The sequence below is a fragment of the Urocitellus parryii genome, chromosome 3, assembly GCF_045843805.1.
Source record: "Urocitellus parryii isolate mUroPar1 chromosome 3, mUroPar1.hap1, whole genome shotgun sequence".
In the NCBI taxonomy this organism is placed as follows: Eukaryota; Metazoa; Chordata; class Mammalia; order Rodentia; family Sciuridae; genus Urocitellus; species Urocitellus parryii.
Window position 1 is genome coordinate 216527045 of NC_135533.1, and position 18630 is coordinate 216545674.

At 58.3% G+C, this 18630-nt stretch overlaps 1 protein-coding gene across 2 annotated transcripts in view; it reads left to right on the top strand.

Moving 5' to 3' along the window:
* Mllt1 (MLLT1 super elongation complex subunit) overlaps positions 1 to 16218 on the top strand; it is a 58927-nt gene extending 42709 nt beyond the window's left edge. Inside the window, exons 5-12 of one of the 2 annotated variants that reach the window (XM_026404370.2) lie at positions 1563 to 1688; positions 5396 to 5950; positions 10185 to 10272; positions 11870 to 11978; positions 14181 to 14280; positions 14395 to 14466; positions 14678 to 14749; positions 14869 to 16218. In XM_026404370.2, the coding sequence (XP_026260155.1) occupies positions 1563 to 1688; positions 5396 to 5950; positions 10185 to 10272; positions 11870 to 11978; positions 14181 to 14280; positions 14395 to 14466; positions 14678 to 14749; positions 14869 to 14997 (1251 nt within the window). In that variant the 3' untranslated portion in view covers positions 14998 to 16218. The remainder of the gene's footprint in view (positions 1 to 1562; positions 1689 to 5395; positions 5951 to 10184; positions 10273 to 11869; positions 11979 to 14180; positions 14281 to 14394; positions 14467 to 14677; positions 14750 to 14868) is intronic. The other variant, XM_026404371.2, reaches the window with a different exon arrangement.
* The last annotated feature ends 2412 nt before the right edge of the window (positions 16219 to 18630 follow it).

An 18630-nucleotide genomic window follows, 5' to 3' on the forward strand; every position in this document is an offset into this window, starting at 1 on the left:
CCCTGTCTGTGCAGCTGCTGGTGCTGGGAGAGCTGGAGGAAGGAGCCAAGCTGCCGTCTGTATTCCGTCTTCACCAAGTCTCACTTGGTGATCTGGAACTCAGGCTATCCTTGGGAGCAACTGGAACAGGGCTTCCCACTGCCTAGCAAGTCAGAGCCAGCCCCATACCCCTAGAGCTGTCTCCTGTCTTCTGCCCATTGGCCAAGGGCCTGTGTTTCTGTCAGGGAGCCAGGAACTCGCAGCAGCACCCTGTGGAGGAAATAGCAGAGCCTGCTGAGCCACGCTCCTCTCTCCTTTGTTCTTAGGATCTTGGTTAGCAAAGAGACACATGGAGGGCAGAGAATGCTCTCCTTGGAGGGTTTGGTCTAGTTAACTTGAAGGGAGGGAAGGTGAATTCCCACAGGAGTAGAAGGAAAAAGGTCTGGGAGTGCACCAGCCAAAGCTCCAGGAGCCATCTGTGATTGGGGCGGGCTTCTGTCCTCTGTGAAGCTGTGCATGTGTGGAGCTGCCAGCCAAGGCACAGAGGATCCTATGTGGCATGCTTTCAGGGAACTGGGCTGGTAGGGCACGGCTGGGGACAGATGTGTCCTTGGCGGCATGCCTAAGTGTTGTGGGCAGGGGGCTCTGATGAGCAGCTCACAGGAGAGACAGCCCCAAGGCTCTACTGCCCTCTCTGAGCCCAGTGTCCCGTGGTGTCTGCAGATGAAAGGGTTGGCTCGTAAGGAATCCCAGGTGCTCAAGCTTGTTAGTGGTGCTTTTGAATTAAGGCCTTTTAAAAAGTGCCTTTTATTTTGTTCCATCTTGCTGCCATCTAGAAGGCTTTCTCTGAGTGGCTGGCCCCGTCGCCGTGTAAACCTGTAGTGTTGGTGTTGGAGACCTTCCCAAGCACTCTGGCCCTGCAGCAGGTGTCCTAGTTGCTGCCGGGCAGGTAGCAACTTTCCTGGAAAGACCTGAGCCCTTCCTCTTCTGTAGCCTTCTAAGCAAGGGCAGGATGGCACTTCCCTCCTCCCAGCTGTGTATGGGGCAGCTTTGTAGACCCCTGCGGCCACAGGCTCTGATTAAGTCAGCTTCAGTTGCTGCAGGTGGTGGGAGGAAGACTCACCCCTTAGGACATGTGTGACCTGCTAACATCGCATCCGGCAGATTCCTCAGAAGCTGCTCACTGCTGTAGGGCCATTTGCCCTGGTGTCCACCTGGCTTCTCCCTCTCCTGGCTGTGCCTGTGGGCTCTGAATCTCAGTGCTTAGCCTCGGCTTTGGCCACAGCCGCCTTCAGGGCTTCTTGGCACACTCTGCAAGTCTTCTTGGCTTGGCCTTCCTGTTCGTCGTGCTTGGGGCCGAGTGACCCCTGCTGGGCCCAGCCATCCTGGGATCCTAGGCTTCTCTTCGCTCTGCACACTGAGCCTGCTTCACCAGCCCCCCCCTTGGCACCCGGCCCTTCCACAATTCTTTTGGGAAAGTGGCTCTAGCTCCACCTCTTCCCTCCCCACAAACCAAGCTCCTTGGCCTTCAGCTGCCACCACCCCTTGCTCATTGATAACATCTGTCTCTTCTTTGTCACTAGGTGATGGTAATGCCCGAAGGAGCAGAAACGGTGTCCAGGCCCAGCCCTGACTACCCCATGTTACCCACAATTCCACTCTCTGCCTTCTCTGACCCCAAGAAGACCAAACCATCCCACGGCTCCAAGGTTAGTGAGGTGGAAGGCCCAGTCACGTGAGAGCACTGGGCCCAGCCATGGCAGGTCCCAGCCAGGCAACCCCTCTGCCGTGCTGGGCCTTGTGCACCTGGCCTCTCCCTGGCATCTTGCACCTTGAGCTCTCTGCTCCACCTTGCTGCTCACTGCCGCTTCCCTAGGATCACAAGGAATAGGGCAGGTCATCAAGGGCCCTTCACCTGTTCCTCTTGAGGCTGTAGGCCCTACCTAGCACCCTCCTTTCCCTGTTGAGCCAGCGCTGGGCCTTATGACTGCTCGGTTCAAAGGCCATTGTTGGACAGAGAGTTTCCATTGCAGGCTGTGGCTGCCTACCTTCTCCGGTCTCCTGAGTGAGGTTCCCACCCTCGGCTGTTCCCGGCTTCGCTTCTCAGCAGCGGCTTGCCACAGAGAAAAGCTTGCGTGGGGGTGGCCAGTGGGGGCATGATGTAGGTGATTGAGCTGAAATCCTCTGAAGAAGAAATGTCTATCATCTTATCTTGGCCCAGGTGGGCAGGTGGCACTCAGGCTGCCTGAAGAACAAGCTATAAAATGCTTTGAATGGTATTGTGATGTGCTTATAAATGCATATAAACCCTTGAGCCTGCATTGTGTTCCTCTGCGACCACCTGCTCCACTCAGCCTTCTTGGGATTTCCAAGCTCCGTGTGGCTCTCAGGGCAGCTGCTGGTTGGCATGTATCTGACCCACTCCACTGTGCACTTATCTTCTTGGCATTCTTCTTGCTTCACTTAATGTGGGGTGCTGTGAGCCTGGGGCACCACTGTGGGATGAGTAGAGCTCTTAGGAAGTCTTCTCGTCTTACCTATGAGCACTGCTGGGGCAGACACCACCCAGACAGGGTCACTCTGGCTCTTTCCACAAGGCCAGTAGGTCTCGGAAATCCTCAGATTCGTCAGCATCTTGAGTGTGGAATGTGGCCCTGGGGAATCTCCTCTCCACCCTCTGGCCCAGACAGACCATTCCCTACTAGGGATCTCAGCAGCTTCTCTTCCAGACACTGCACAATTCTTTGGAAGTCCATGACAACTAGGAAGGGAAGAAGTTGCTATTTCTTATGCATGGATGCTACAAAGGCCACCTAAAACCCTATGAAGAAATGCCTTCCCAGGTGGCAGGGACACTGGTAGCTGGCATGGCTGCAGATAGAGGGCAGGGCCACATCTCTTGCTGGACCCCTGGGATCCTGCAGCCCAAGGGCATGTCTGCTGGGCTCAGAGCAATAGGCAGGCACTCTAGCTCTGTCCTCTGCCTCTCAGAGCCTCTGTGTGGTATTCCAGTGCAGCACAGGGTCCACCAGGGCTCTTCTCCATTGACAGCTCTCCAAGAAGCCCCAGCTTTACCAGCATGGTCCCAGCTTCTGAACCATCATCTGTGTGCCATCCTTACAGGCACAGGCCTATGAGAAGCCTCTCCCTTCATTTGGGCATCTATTTGCCCCCACATTGGTTCTCTGCTACCTGGGCCTAGGGAGACAGGTGGCCGGCCGCGTGCTTGAGGCTGAAGGGCCCTAGGCCTTAATCCCCCATGCCAGGGTACTGCTGGCGATCCTGTTGTTGCTCCTAGGGCTGAATCAGTCTCTGGTAGTCCCACTGCCTCCTCTCCCCCAGGTGGCAAGGTGGGCAGGAGTGAGCCTCTGAAGAGCCCTTTGGACTGCCTGCTGGGCTCACACTAGGAGGAGCCCTGGACACCAGACCTGCTCACCTGAAGACAAAGGGGCTCCCATGGTACCTTATTGGGCGTCAGGCAATTGCCTGGTTGATCTTTCACTAAAAGTCAGTTTTAACCATTTTGAGGTCATGGGCATCTTTGGGAAGGAGGCTACATGATCTTCATCTCTACCTTCACATGTTTTCAAAATCCAACATGAATTCAGAGAACCCAAGGTCACAGGTACCTGTGTAGGCTCTTCCCTCTCAGAAGGCCCTAGTGGCACATACTGGGAGCCACTTTAGATGCCATCAACATGCTCCTGAGGTTTGCTCTCCTTCTGTCACACCGGCCCAGCTCCTATGGCCTGGCATGTGTACTCTTTTTGAGAAGAGGCGGGGATTTTATGTGCCTTCCTTTATTTTTTGCCTCCCTAGCAGCTTGTGGGTATTGGAGTCCCCTTCCATGTGCCAGCCCCAAGGGGTATGCCCCTTGGGAGTGCCCATGGTCCCAGCTGGCTCTGGCAGCTTGTGGTATGTGCATCCCTTCCCACTACCGTGGGATGTCAGAGCTGGACCCAGTCACATGACCTGCCCTTCTCCAGGAAATGTGTCTCTAACCCTTTGACATCGTTTGGGTTGTGGACTTGCAAGAAGACACAGCACGCTGCACAGATCAGAGATGTGGAGGCAGCTCTGTCCCTGGATGCACAGGTGGCTCTGAGAGCAGGTGGCAGAGTGTTTACCTGGCCAGCTGTCTACTCTGTGTGCCCACCTCCCTCCTCCATGATGCTCTTGGCTGACTCATGGGAGCCTCCAAGGGTGCTGTGGGCCGCCCTCAGGTCTGGCTGCTGTTGGTCTCTTCACCTATGAGAAGTGTTCATCTGGAGAACTCTGGGGCCCACCGTGCACCTTTCCACCCGAGGGCTGGAGCCTGCATCAGCCCACAACAAAGGCACCCATCCAAGATCCTGGGACATATGGGGTGATTATGGAGGGTTGATAGGGAAGATGGGGCTTCTGCCTTCTCCACTGGCTGTGTTGGGGAAGGAACATGGGGAAAATACAGATATATACGAAGAGCTCAGCCTAGTGATCGGCCATGCTGTCAGTCACAGGCACTGGCCATAGTGTCCCCCTTGACTGAGAGTGCTCCCTGTTTACCAGGCCTGTGCCCTTGCCCTGTGATATAACAGAGGTAACATCCTGCCCAGGCTCCCTGGGGGCTTGGGCAGGGCAGCTTTGCCTGTGTTCCACCTCTGTCCCTAGAGTGTCTGTCCAAATCCAAGTCCCCTGCCTAAATGCTTGAATTGAAGCAAGGCAGAGATCTGGAAACGTCCTCCCTGTTTCAGGAGAACAGCTCAGGCAGTTCAATTCTGAGAGACCTGGATGCTGTTTGTTCTGTGCAGTACCCAGGAACCCAGCAGGTGCTCAATAAGTGTTTAGCCTAAATCAGATAAATGGCTCTGCCCCGGGCATGCATTGAGGACTGGCGGGAGCAAGGCTGGAGAGTTGGGGATTGGGAGACCTGCAGGAGAGGGTCCCACAGGGCCCCGGGAGGAAGGCCGAGAGCCACCAACAGGGAACATTTAGGATGCGCCCTGCGGGCCAGAGAAGATGGGCAGGGCCTGCTCCCTAGGCCACTGGAGCCTCTGGCGCCAGGCGAGCTTCGGACCTCCTGGGCCAGGGGCAGCTTATAGGCATTGGCGGGGCGGCCAAGGTGGCCCTGCTTGCATCTGACTCACTGTGCTCTTCTTCTTGAATCCCTCAGGGAAGTCAGCTCAGTTCCAAGGGATCTTAGCCTGCAGTCGCCCGGGACCTGCTGACACTTCCCAGTAGTTTAAAGGGACAGCTCCATTTAAAAAACTCACCTGCTGCCTTACTTTTTCGCTTTATGGAAGATTTTCTCTAGCTGAGTCTCAATCAGGTGGATCATACTTTGTAGGGGTTGGGGGTGGCGGAGCCGGGTGGCCCCGAGATGCCGGCTGACCATGTCTGTCTCTGCCCTGTGCCCTCCCTGCTCTTGGCATTGCAGGACGCCAACAAAGAAAGCAGCAAGGCCCCCAAGACACATAAGGTAACCAAGGAGCACAGAGAACGACCCCGCAAGGACTCGGAGAGCAAGAGCTCTTCCAAGGAGCTGGAGCGTGAGCAGGCCAAGGGCGCCAAGGAGGCTGCTCGGAAGCTGGGTGAGGGCCGGCTGCCCAAGGAGGAGAAGGCCCCGCCTCCCAAGGCTGCATTCAAGGAGCCCAAGATGGCCCTGAAGGAGACCAAGCTGGAGAGCATGTCCCCCAAGGGGGCACCCCAGCCCCCGGTCCTGCCCAAGGCTTCCAGCAAGCGGCCGGCTGCCGCAGACTCGCCAAAGCCCAGTGCCAAAAAGCAGAAGAAGAGCAGCTCAAAGGGGTCCCGGAGTGCCCCCAGCACCTCGCCCCGCACCTCGTCGTCCTCTTTCCCGGATAAGAAGCCGCCCAAGGATAAGAGCAGTACCAAAGGAGAGAAGATGAAGGCCGAGAGCGAGTCCAGGGAGACCAAGAAGGCCCTGGAGGTGGAGGAGTCCAACTCAGAGGATGAGGCTTCTTTCAAGTCAGAGGTGAGAGCTCTCTTCTCCACCCCTCATCTTGTCTGTGCATCTGCACAGCTGGGGGCAGCCAGTGAAGGGCACCCATGAGGCAGGTGGTGGGGCGCTGGGCCACTCACTGGCTGCCCATAGCTGGAATGCTGGCAGAGGAACAGGCTGGAGCCAACGTCCAGGGCTTGGTGGGCTATTAGTTCTTCCTTCTCTGTCACTGGTCCAGCCTCCGCAGCTTGGGCCTCAGTCTTCCCTTCTGTCCTGCAGTTGGGCCTGCTTAGGAGAGCTGCCTCTATAAAGATGGTAGTTAGTGGATCCTGGATGGGGTTGTGGGCAGCTCTGGTAAAGCATATGGTCTGATGCCTTGGTTTAGCTCTGTCTCCTCCTGTAGCCCCCTGCACAGGCCAGGGCCCCGGTGGTCACCTTGGAGCTAGGCAGAAAATCATGTCTCACCGTCCCTTCCTTCCCGGCCATTGCATGGCCAGCCCAGTGAGGAATGCACTCCCTCTGCTAACTGGGCGTCCCCAGGAATTTTAGTCTTGCTGTCCCTGACTGGAAGTTTAGTGATGGTGACTGAACTGCACCCAGTTTTGGTCCCTTCCCACCCATTTGTGCTGACCAATACATAGCAGGGACACTGCTACTCGTAGTTGGCTCGCTCTCAGCAAGCAATCTGTCCCTATGAAGTGCTGGGCTTGTCTGGCAGCAGCGTGTCCAGGAGACCCTCTGAGGACCATTAGCAGGGACACTGTGCCATAGGACTTAGAGCCCAGCCCTCAGCCTCATGGCTGGATCTTGAATCAGCCTCCACTATTGGCTTTGTCTTCAGAGGCCCCATGTGACATACCTGAATGAAAAAGTGCCCAGGTCATGGCCCCAGTGGCTTTTTTGGTTTCCAAATGGTACTCACGCCAAGGCGGGAGCTTTACCTTCAGGGATGCTGCATGGAGCTGCACTTGGGAGGTAGTTCCTGGAGAAGAGGTCAGAGGGGCTTTATGTTAGCAGTGCTGGGTTTGTGAGTGTGTGGCTTCCAAGAGAAGAGGTCAGAGGGGCTTTATGTTAGCAGTGCTGGGTTTGTGAGTGTGTGGCTTCCAAGAGCACCTCACTGGAGGTAATAGCACCTGCTGGGCATGGCTGTCCGTCCTGTGGGTCATGGCACACACCCCTGCTTCTTGGGCACCCACCAAGCTGGCAAGACTGAGCACCCAGCTTCTCAACAGCTGGTGACCCACCAGTGCTCCTGGGATGGGAGGATCCCAGGCATCACAGAGGCCCTGGACCACCTCAGGGGCTACCCTTCCTGCCCTCCCTGCCCTGCAGGTGCCCTCTCTGTCCTCCTTCCTACCCTGTGTAGTAGCCAGAGCTCTGGTCAGGGAACTGGTGCTGGGTGAGATCCAGCCCCACAACCAGGCCTTTCCAGGTGAAAGCAGCCAAAGCCCAGCTTATATGTCAAGAGATGGGGGCTGGAGCTCCATAGGGCTTGCCTGGTCAGTGGCCTCACCTTGGGTTTCTATGCTGACGTCAGCAACCACCAGACGTTTGTGGGGAACTGGATGTTAAGCCTGTGGCCTGAGAGCACTATGGTCCCAAGGCCAGAGATGCCCCAGGAGACTTGAGGTTTCTGACTGGTGAGCAGCCCACATAACAAGTGACTTCTGAGTGGTGCCTCAGCCATCCAAGGTCCCTGCAGACTGACCCCTAGGCCACCAACAGTGTGCCCAGTGATTTCTGATGTTTCCCAGCCCTAGGGCTTGGGCAGACCACAGACTTCTGTGGCAGAAGATGCAAAGAAAGGCCTCCCAATGGCAGTTACACAGCCTCTTCTTGACTATCTCAGGCCTTTCCTGCAAGGAGGCTGCATGTGGCCTCACTTGCCAGAAACTTGGAGTCACCACACCTCAACACCCCTCGCCCCACTGTCCTGGTACTCGGCTTGCATAGAGCCCACTGGGCACGTTCCTAGGCCCAGCACCCAGTTCCTCTAGTGGTTGCTTGGAGGTCTCCTTGGCTCTTGGGGCAGGACTGAATGGTTCAGTCAGTCCTAATCCACTCGGGGCCAGTTGTGCTCTGAAGGCAAGAGGATAGGCCATGCCCCTCCTGGACACTTGACATGGCCCAGCTACTTTGGGCTTACTGGAGTGTTGTCAGCCACACCAACTCTAGGCTTTTTAAATCATCTCCACTTCCTTTTCTTCCTGTCCTTGGATTCGTGTGGGAGAAAGATGGCAAGCATGGCTGTGAGCTCCACTGGCTTGACTCTGCTGGACGCAGTGCCAGAGCAGGGGCTCTGGGGCCCTCGCCTCTTCAGGCCTGGCTGACTGGAGCAGCCTGTGGGCTGGACGCCACTTCTGGCCCCCTACACCACTCCATAGACAGGCATGGGTGCAAGGGGGCTGGGCTAGCGCTGGCCTGCTGCCCTGCCTGCTCCCAGCCCTGCTCACACACTCTCCCTCTGCCCCAAAGGCCAGAGAACGAACGATTGGCTCCTACCTGCATGTGCTCAGCAGAGGTTGGAGGGCAGCTCCTTTGCAGATGGGGAAACTGAGACTTAAAACTGGGGGCTGCCTTGGCCCAAGTAAAAAAGCCAGCTGGTGAGAAAGCAGAGGTTGGAACAGGGACCCAAGGCAGTGGCCATCTGTTTATCCATCACTTACTCTGCCCCCACAGACACGAGGGTGTACATGTGAGAGGATCCATGTGGCTCTAGGCCCATCCAGGGTTGGGAGGGGTGTTCCTGGACCCAGGTTTTGTGGGGGAACCCAACTGGTCTGTTGGACTTCCCCCAAGTGTTCCTACAATGAACAGTGGCCAATAGGAAACTATTCTGCTGGGTTCCTGGGGCCACACCATTCCCTGGGTCCCAGAGAACACCCTTTGTCAGTTTGGGGAAGGTGGGCCTATAGGGACACTGGCGTGGCAGGCTTGGAGAGGCTGGGTTGGGTCAGAAGAGGCTGCAGCAAACCCTGGCGCACACAGAGTGCAGGAGGTGTGCCCTCCCCAGGCAGCCTGATTGCACTCTGGATCACCAAGCCAACAAAAACCTAGTGCCTTCCTGGTGCCGCTTTCATAGGTAAGGCTACCCTGATCCCACACACCATGGGGACAGAAGACGCCAGGAGTGGGGGGTTGTTGGCATCTGCACTGCCAGAGGGCATGTATGCCCTTTCTTCCCCTCTGGCCTGGAACCCCATGGGATCCTAGGCACTAGAGGTCCTGGTTCCTATGAGTCAGGGACTCCTCTTCCTGCATCTTCTCTCAGGGCTGATGGCTCTAGTCCCTCTGCCAGAATCCAGACTAGCTGGCTGCCTCTGTTCCCTCCCCTGTCCCCCTCCAGCCCTCCCCTCCCCTTTCCACAAGGGGAGGGCTCCATGTACTTAATTCCTTTATCTGGTCCACCAAGGGGCAGGGCTGGCGCCCAGTTCAAGCAACAGTTTCGTGTGTCTGAGGTGGCCTCCCCAAGGTCTGGGCAGCGTCCCAAGCTTTAGGCCTGGTCTCCTGCCCAGGTTTTGCCACACACACCTTTGGTAGCCATCTGCAGAAACCCACACCCAGAGCAAGGACCAGACCCAGGATCGGCCCCTTCCCCATGCAGGTGTCTGTGTGGTTGACTCCTGGCCACCTATGACTTCTTGCTGGGCACCTGACCTGCTGCGCTTTGTCACATTTGCTTTGGCTTGACTGCCCCCTGGTGGCTGAGTCAGGGTGCATAGCTTCAGGAAGAGGAGGAAGATGAGCCAGCTTCCACTGTGTCTGTCACACTTATGCGTGCACACACACATGCTCACATGCGCACACACTGCTCATCAGCTTCTGGGTGGCTGGAGGGTGGTGGTGACACTTGGGTGGGAGGTGGAGCTTTGTGCTGCCCCAGGAACCCTGGGGTGGGTATAGCTGTGGGTCTGAATGAGAAGCCAGGCCTCATTGTCACCTTCCCTGTCCCCACTGTGCACCAACCAGCACCTGCTCCTATTCTCCTGGGCCAATGGACAAGCTGCCTGGGGGGCTGCAGCTGCTGCTGCTGCTGCTGCTGCTGCTGGAGCCTCCATGTGGAAAGGAGGCCCCTCCACACAGCTGTGTTGTGGCACCACAGCTGGTGGGTCCTGTGCAGGGTCAGGGTGCCTGGGGGACACCGTGGGAGGGGGGTTGTTGGCATCTGCACTGCCAGAGGGCATGTGTGCCTGTTCTTCCCTCTGGCCTGCAAAATGACTGTTTTCTTCCTCTTCCTTTCCTGCCCGCCCCGACCATGGGGGTGAAGTCCGCCCAGTCCAGCCCGTCCAACTCCAGCTCCAGCTCGGACTCCAGCTCAGATTCAGATTTTGAGCCCTCTCAGAACCACAGCCAAGGTGTGTGATGAGGCTCAGAGGCCGAGGTGGGCGGGCAGAGAAACTTCAGCCCCCACTCGTAGGCCGCTGGGTATGTGGTTCGTCATCAGAGAAGATGATCTGCGAGATACTCCCTCATGAGACTGAGTTTTGAGGGGGCTTGTTGCATGCCTGAGGGTTGGCCGCAGAGGCGGGAGGCAGGACATAGTGGGAGCTGCTGCTGCCACAGTCAGACTAGGGGGCTGGCTGGGGGTGCAGGAAGCCAGGGCCTGAGGCTGTGCAGCCTGACTTGGGCTGACACGGCTCCTTGGGCTGACACGGCTCCTTAGAATGTCCCGGGGACCCGTGTCTGTTGAGTTTTGGTGGTGCGGGGGGGGGGGGAGTTTGTATGTAAAAGCAAAACAGAAGTAAGTCTGCAGACCTGCGGCCCTTTGGGGCCCGTTTTGCTTCTCTCCTGCCAGTGGCCCCAGGTGTCCATTCCACAGGCTTCAGGCCTGTAGCTCCTTCTTATGGGAGCCTCAAGGTTCCGGGGACCCTCCTCTCCGGGACCTCCCAAGCAAAAGTACCTCATGGGCAGCTTTGTGTTTTTTGCCTATCCTGTCCCCGCCCCCATCGGAGGTTCATGCTTTCTGCAGACTGGGAATTCTCAGAATGCTCTGCTGTCACTCAGGCATTTGGCTGGCACTTAGGCCTAGGCCACCATCTCTGCATGTCTGCTGTCTCCCTACAGGCCTCCTTGTGGGGTTTTAGGGAGAGGGAATAAGGCCCAGTTGACCACTACAGCCTACCCCAGGGTGGGAGGGAACTGGGCAACCTTCAGGACGCTGGTATGAGAGCAGCTGGGGCCCAGCATAGACCTCAGCAGCCACCTTCAAACCAAAAGCAGGTCTTCTAGGGATGGGAATGAAACTCTCCTCCCCTCTAGCTGGAATCCCTTGGTGGGGGTGGAGTCGGGGGAGTGTAGGGTCTGACCTGGAATTCAGGCACGGGTTGGGGGATGGGGTCCTTGAAGCCCACGCTTATCGGCTGGTTAGGGAGGGGAACCTACTGAAGCGGCATCATGTGACCAAGGTAATTGAGGGCTTTGTGTCCCTCTGTTGCCTTGGCAACAGGAATATAAACCAAGATGCCGTCTGTAGGGGACTGGAACCAGGCGCCTCTGGAGAAAGGGGAGGACGGTGGGCTGGGAGCGACAGGCAGGGTTGCTGAGAGGCTGGGTAGGCCTGAATAGGGCCGCAGGCTGGACAGGGGTCTCTGGTTCCTGGCACAGCATTCGAGCCCACGCTCTAGCTCCTGTGCTTTCCTCAGTGAGGCTGGCTTGTCCTGAGCTCTTGGGAGCCTCTAATATCTGATCCAGTGGCTTCGTGATGGAGGGGCCCTGTGGTCCTGCTGCAGGCCAGGGACCCGGGACCTGCGAGGAGGGCCAGGAAGGTAGGGAGAGATTGGGAGGAGGCAGAGGGTCCTTTAGGAATGGGACACTGAAGGGCGGGGAACAGTGTTTAGGGATTGGCCGTTAGGCCCTCCTAGCAGGAGGGACCTCCAGAGGAGACTGTGCATTTGGAGGGGGGTCAGTGTCAAGAGGTCTCAGTAGAGACCTCCCCACCTCGTTCTTCCCCAGGACCCCTACGCTCGATGGTGGAAGACCTGCAGTCTGAGGAGTCTGACGAGGATGACTCTTCATCAGGCGAAGAGGCGACCGTCAAGGCAAACCCGGGCCGGGATTCCAGGTGACTGGGCCCAGCAGGAGTGGGCACTGGTGGTGATCAGGGTGACTATCAGGGCCCATTTTGCTTCTCTCCAGCCAGTGGCCCCAGGTATCCATTCCTGGCATTGGCAAAAACCGGCAGGCCAGAGGGGGGCTAGGAGCAGAGGGTCTCTCAGGAGAACCAAGCCAGGGTCAAGTTGCAGCATGGGGAGACACCCTAGCCAGCTGGACATTGGGCCCCGGGCAGCTTCATCCTGCCTCCGCCCTAGGGTCAACTGTCCTCTCCTAATCACCAGAGCTGTGGGCCTCCTGGGCCTGCTGTCCTTCCTAGGGCGCCTTTCCCTGTTGCTGAAGGTGTGGCTGCCTGGCAAGGAGGATTCCATTTCAGCTGTCCAAGTACCAGTGCTATAGGAGGCATGGGGGGGGAGCACACTGGTCCTCTGCAAGGACCCCTCAGCCCTCCCCACATGTGTGGTGGGGTGAGGGCCACCTGAGACACCCTGCATGGAGAACAGTGTCTGGCCTTCTCCCAGTGAGGGATGAGTATGTCCTTTGGATGCCCCTGATGCTTGGAGAGGTCCACTTGGGGTGGGGGAGCTCTGTGTTCCTAGCCTCCAGAACAGGAATGCCCTAGAGCAAATCCTGGCCTTGGCTTTAGGACCTAGGTATCAGGGGAGGCTCTGAGCCCTGTCAGGGCAGTGAGCGCCAGCTGGACGGTAGGGGCTGGGGTCAGCTGAGGCCACTGGGCCCTCTTTAAATCAGAGGTGGATGCCAATCTACACCAGTGGGCTTCATGAACTACAGAAGGCTTAATGGACACGTGCAGCCCTCTGTGCTGTTGACTAAAACCCTCTTCTGGAGTGCTGGGGCCAAGAGAGTGCTCACACAGGTCCACCATGTGCCAAGGCTCCCTGCCACCCCAGTGCACAGAGGAGCCCAGTAGAAATGGGAGCCTGACAAGAAAGATTCAGCCTGGGCACCAAAGGGGACTCAGTTCCTGGGTGCAGGGAGAACTGTGGCTTTCCCAGGACAGGAGAAGCAGCAGGCTTCTGCCTCGTGTGATGATGCCAAATGTGGATTCTGCACAGGCACAGAGCCATGCGCTCAGACAGACAGACATGGTCCTGTTGGAGGGGCCTACAACAGTGTGGGGACCCAATGAGAAGCAGCCCTTCTGACTTGAGTCCACTTCCCAGGGGCATTTGTGAAAGGCCCTGGTGACAGCTTGCTTGTCAGAGAAGGCCCACGCAGGCTGGGAAGCTGCAGCAGGTGCTGGCAAGGCCCCACCCATCCTAGTGTGCTCCTTGGAGAGACTCTGGGTCTGTGATGGCGTCCAGCACCACCTGTTGGACATGGAAAGAAGCAGAAGTAAGGAGTAAGCGGAAGCTGTCACGTTGCCCTGGCAACTAGAGAGATCTGGCTCCAGCTCTCAGCCTCAGAGCAGGGGCTCCCAACAGAGCCTAGCTGACTGCTCCTGGACAGCGGGAGGAGCAGATCACCGCACAGAGGGGTGGAGTGCACCCTGCTTGGCTCCAGCCTGCACAGCCTCGGGCACATTGCCCAGTGGCAGGGCCTATGTGAGGCAGGAGAGGAAGTGTGTTGAGCATGTCTGTCGGGGGCTCCCTGCACAGCCCTGACAGGGTCCCTGACAGAACAGGGATCCAGGCAGTGGGATGGGTGGCACCCACAGGGCCATCTGGGGGTCCCTCTGTGTACCCCTCTTGCTGTACTGCAAGAGATGTGGGAAAAGCTTGTAGGTCTGGGCTGGGGTGTTTTACCCACACTGAGAGGGTGAGGGCCACGGGGCTCCCAGGAGGCCACCTCTTGCCTGCCTGTGGCCATCACTGTAGAGTGCTCGTTACCTCCCATGTGATCACGCAGCCTCTTTTACAGATGAGGAAACTGAGGCAGAGGTGGAAGTTCCCCTCAGGGCATCTCATCACCACCAGACACCCCCATGTTGGTGGCCCCGCCGGGCATCGGGCCCTGCATGGGGTAGATCCTCTGGCAGGCGGCACCTTCTGGAAAGGAGCAGAGCCGGGCTGAAGGGCAGACTCCTGACACACCCTGTCTGGCAGTGGTGACCTCACATGGGCACACCCTTCCTCCATTCAGCCTCCTGGAGCCCAGTGCAGGCTGGTGCCAACACCGCAGCCTGAGTGCAGGGCACTGTCTTAAGGCCAGTGGCCGTTGCACCTGATGTGCTGCCTTGTCTGTCATTCAGGTTGAGTTTCAGTGACAGTGAGAGTGACAATAGTGCCGACTCCTGCTTGCCTGGTCGTGAGCCCCCACCCCCGCAGAAGCCCCCCCCACCCAACAGCAAGGTGAGCTCCTCACCCCCAGGCCCCACATGAGGTCTCTGTGGCCCTCCTGGGAGGGTTTGGAGGGGTTGGTCAGAAGAAGGAATGAGCTCAGCAGAGACCTTGGGTTCCCCGCAGGCATCAGGCCGGAGGAGCCCCGAGCCCTGCAGCAAGCCTGAGAAGATCCTCAAGAAAGGCGCCTACGACAAGGTGGCCGGGCAGGGTGGCTGGGCGGGGTGGCCGGGTGGGCGGCACAGCCTAGAGGCTTTGAGCCCCCAAAGCTGGACTGCCCTCGGGAGGGGGTGGCCTTTCCCCAGGTCCCAAGGAGGTGCTTTCCCCCCAGGGGGCAGGCACTGTGCTGGAGGGGCTGCAGGTGGGGCGGGCAGGCTGGGGGGCTGTGCTGAGGCTCCCGCCCTCCCAGGCCTACACAGACGAGCTGGTGGAGCTGCACCGGAGGCTGATGGCGCTGCGGGAGCGCAATGTGCTGCAGCAGGTACTGCCCTGTGAGGGTGGGGCACGAGCACCCTACCCCGGAGCCTCCCTTCTTGGGGGTCTGCGGGGCCACCCTAGCCTCAGCCTTCTGACCCAAGGCCACCTGCCTCTGCCTTGCAGATCGTGAACCTGATTGAGGAGACTGGCCACTTCAATGTCACCAATACCACCTTTGACTTCGATCTCTTCTCCCTGGACGAGACGACCGTGCGCAAGCTGCAGAGCTACCTGGAGGCCGTGGCCACATGACCCTGGGCCAGGTGCCAGGCCCCCACCGCCAGGGTCCTGGGAGGCCATGTCCAGGCCCTGCCTGCCTTCCTCTCTCTTGACTTGCCCGCCCGCAGCACTGCCTTAGTGACCGCCCTGCCCTCAGCCCTCACAGCCAGCTGCACTTTTCTGGGTGGCTTCCAGCCTGCCACCCACCACCCTGTTGGGAACCTGGGGCCCAGGGGTCGGGCCAGTGCTGCGGCTCCCAGCCTCACGTGCACCATTACCCGGGCTCCCCTCAGAATGCGGTTTATGTTGAAGGCAGCGCTGGGCCTCGCTCCTGAAAGAGGAAGAAAATTCCATGGAATGTGTATGACTGAGGGCCCCTCATCCGACCTAGGGACCAGCCCCCTAAACAAATGGTGGCTCTGTCCCCAGCTCCATGGGGGCTCTGTGCCGCCTTTTCTCTGTCTGGGCCTCTCTGAACAGCTGGGGCCACCTCCGCAGCCTGCCTGGGACCTGGGGAGGCTCTGTGTCTGCACCAGGCTGGGCCACGCTGCCCTCTGTGCCAGCCGGCATTGCGTCCTGTGTGGGCCCTCACTGTGCCAGGCCTCCGTGCTGTGCAGCTCTATGTATAGTATATATATGTGCGCGCTGTGTGTCCAGAAGCAGTTTCCAATGTGCGTTTCTGTGGCCACGGTGCACGTGGGGGGTGGGGGGTAAGGTGGGGCTTATAGGTTAAGATGTCTCCGTGGGTCTTCTTGCCGGCTGGCCTCCCAGGGCACAGAGGAACCCCCACTTTGTGGGTCCAAGGATGCCGCTGCCCCCCTGCTGGGGCTCCCAGAGCCAGTGAACATGACCACGGGGCAGCCAGTCCTCAGGGCACTGGGGGAGCTGCCCCTCCCTGGCAGCTCCTCAGGTGGGTACCCAGTCTCTAGGGACAGACGCTTAGCCTCTGGGCTGCTCCTCCTGTAGGATTCTCTTCCTCCCCTTCTGTTAATCAAGTCTTCGAACTTTGAAAAAAAAAAAAAATGAGCTTTTGCCAAATAAGACGGGATAGTCTGTGGTTTGGAGGTGCGTGTGCACTCAGCCTGTGGCTGGGGTGTGGGCCCCACCGGGCATAGGCCTCAGGCTCCTCTCCTCGTGCGACTTCCGCCTCCATGGCTGCGGTTCACCCTGGGTGCAGCCTGGAGGCTGAACTGTGCACCTGGGAATCTCCAAGGACCGAGCCAGTCCAGCTCCGCCCGGCCCGCCTTTCCAGGGCCCAGAGCCCTTGTAGTCAGCCAACTCTGGGTTTTCCCAGACCTTGATCCAGAGCTCCTCCACACCCCGGCCCCCAGCTTCAGAGTCTGTTCCAGTGTTCGCGCCCTGACACAGCGTGGGAAGGAGGACTGGGCCTGCGGTGGCCCCCGGTTCTCCAGCCCGTGGTGGGAGTCTCCATCTCGCCTGCTGATGTTCAGACACAGGAGGCGGCAGGGTCCCTCGTCTTGTCCTCGCTCTGGGTCTGCCTGTCAAGCAGACCTGAACACTCCCTGGGGGGACCCCAGCTCCAGCTGGGGAGAGCCCCAGATTCTCCGGGAAAGGCCAGGAACTCAGAGGAAGCCTCAGCACCGACTCTCCCACGCTCACTTTCCTGCCCACTGCCTTCAAAAGGAGGAGGGCAGGCCACCAGTACTCCAGAGGGGAACGTCTCCTTCTCTGGGAACACTCCAAGACATGGACAGAACAGACCGGCCCTGCAGAGGCTGCTGGGAAGATGGCAGCTGTTCAGTCCTCTGTGCAGAGGCAGCAGGTCACCAGTGGGCCCTCAGCGGGCCCTCAGCCCAAGGGGCTGTTCTTTCTCCTTGGTGGGATTGTCCGGTCCACACAGCAATGTGGGAAGCCCTCCTGCTTGCCCTCGGCAGCAGCGTCCAGTCCTTCCTGCAGTTCTGTGGCCTCCGGAAGCTTCAACCCGTTTCTCAGTTACCTCCTCTGACCGGAAGGCCTCACCACTGTCCCCTGGAGCTGCTATGGGCCCAGGACTGGCCTTGTGGCCACCAGTGGAGGTGCCGGGCAGCCAGGACCTGACTGCAGGGTTCCTGCTGCTCCCCACCCCCGCTGGGCTCTGGGGACGCTTCCATAGGAAGGGCCCAGCACTCTGTGACTGCCATGTGTCTCATGTAAAGCCACCTGCTCTGGTGCAAATCCCTGTGTTTCACTTTCTCCTGAGCAAAATGTAAACCGATGCCGGACAGCGAAGGGTGTCCAAGCCTTTCTCACCCGCAAGGGTTTTTACCAGAATCTGTCTCTAGGAACTGAGGAACTGGGACACTTAATCGGCCTGAGACCAACTCCTGGGAAAAAGGAATAAGGAGAATTGTGTTTGTAATGAGTTACAGGATTGTTTCTGTCCTGAATTTTAAACTTTTTTTTTTTTTTGTTAAATTGTGAAATTATGGAGGAGTTTTATAGAAAAAAAAAAAGTGAAATAAAGTCAGATGGGAAAGCAGCCCTCTGCATGCATGTGGTGTCCCGGGACAAGGTGCACAGTCCTCTCGTCTCCGTGCCTGTAGACCCACTACCAGGAGAGGGAGGGAAGGCTGGCACCAAGCCTGGTGGGCTGCAGGTGGGGTCGACAGTGTGACAGGTTGGCACCCTGGAGAAGCAGACGCGGCCCCCCAGGGTGCGTGTGGCCTTTGCTGCTGCTCGGCTGTCTCCTTGGAAGCAGGCAGCAAAGTCTGGGTGGCAAGGGGAGCCTGGCTTCAGAGGACGGAGGCGCATGGTTGGGTGAGGAGGTGGAGGTGGCAGGAAAAGAAAATGGGGGCAGAGGCACCCCTGACAGGAGTCCAGGTGACAACCAGCCTGTTGATGGAACCCAGCAGAGCTCTCACTCCACCCAGCGAGCAGCACTGCCGGCCAATACCCTCTGCCACTACCCCACCCCCAGTAGCAGCCAAGGATGGAGACCACTTGTCAGCAGGTGGCAGCCGGAGGACAGGACACAGCTCAGCCCTGGATCACTCTAGGAGCATGTGTCCTCCTTTCTCCTAGTCAACAGCCAAAATTTGCAGTCCCAACATGAGGGCTGCAGCCTCCTCTGCCCCTGCCCTTCCTGTGAGACTAATGCAGCTTTGGGGGAGGATCTTGGATCGGAGCTCCTGAGGCTGGCACCTCCAGCCCTGCTTATTTTTCATTTTGAGACAGGCTCTCACTAAGTTTTTAAGGATGGCCTCAACCTTGCAATCCTCCTGTCTCAGCCTCTCATCTCACTGGGATGACAGGCATGGCCACCGTGCCTGGCTCTGAGCTCATTTCCACGCCTCTTCTAATAGTTGGGTTCTGGGTGGGGTTTAATGTGCACCATTTGAACCATGAGTCCCCAAAGTGTTCCTTATGAGTACAGTGTGTGAACCTGGGTGTCCCCTCCTCCCTGCACCTAGGCTCACCCAGCACCTGTGCCTCAGGCACTGGCACACAGCAGTGGCTCCTGTCTGTGGAGGAGCCCTCTCCAGCTGCCCCTCAGCGGCTTCTCACATGAATCATTTTGAGAGTAAAGCAAGAAGCCCGTGGGCTCCATTGCAGCAGTTCTGAGCCTTCCAGGACCTCTACTCAAAGCCAGAGTGAGGACTTGGTTGAGCCCAGGGTCCCTCTCAGCACTGAGACATCTCAGAGCTGGGCGGGCAATTCCTCCTGCTG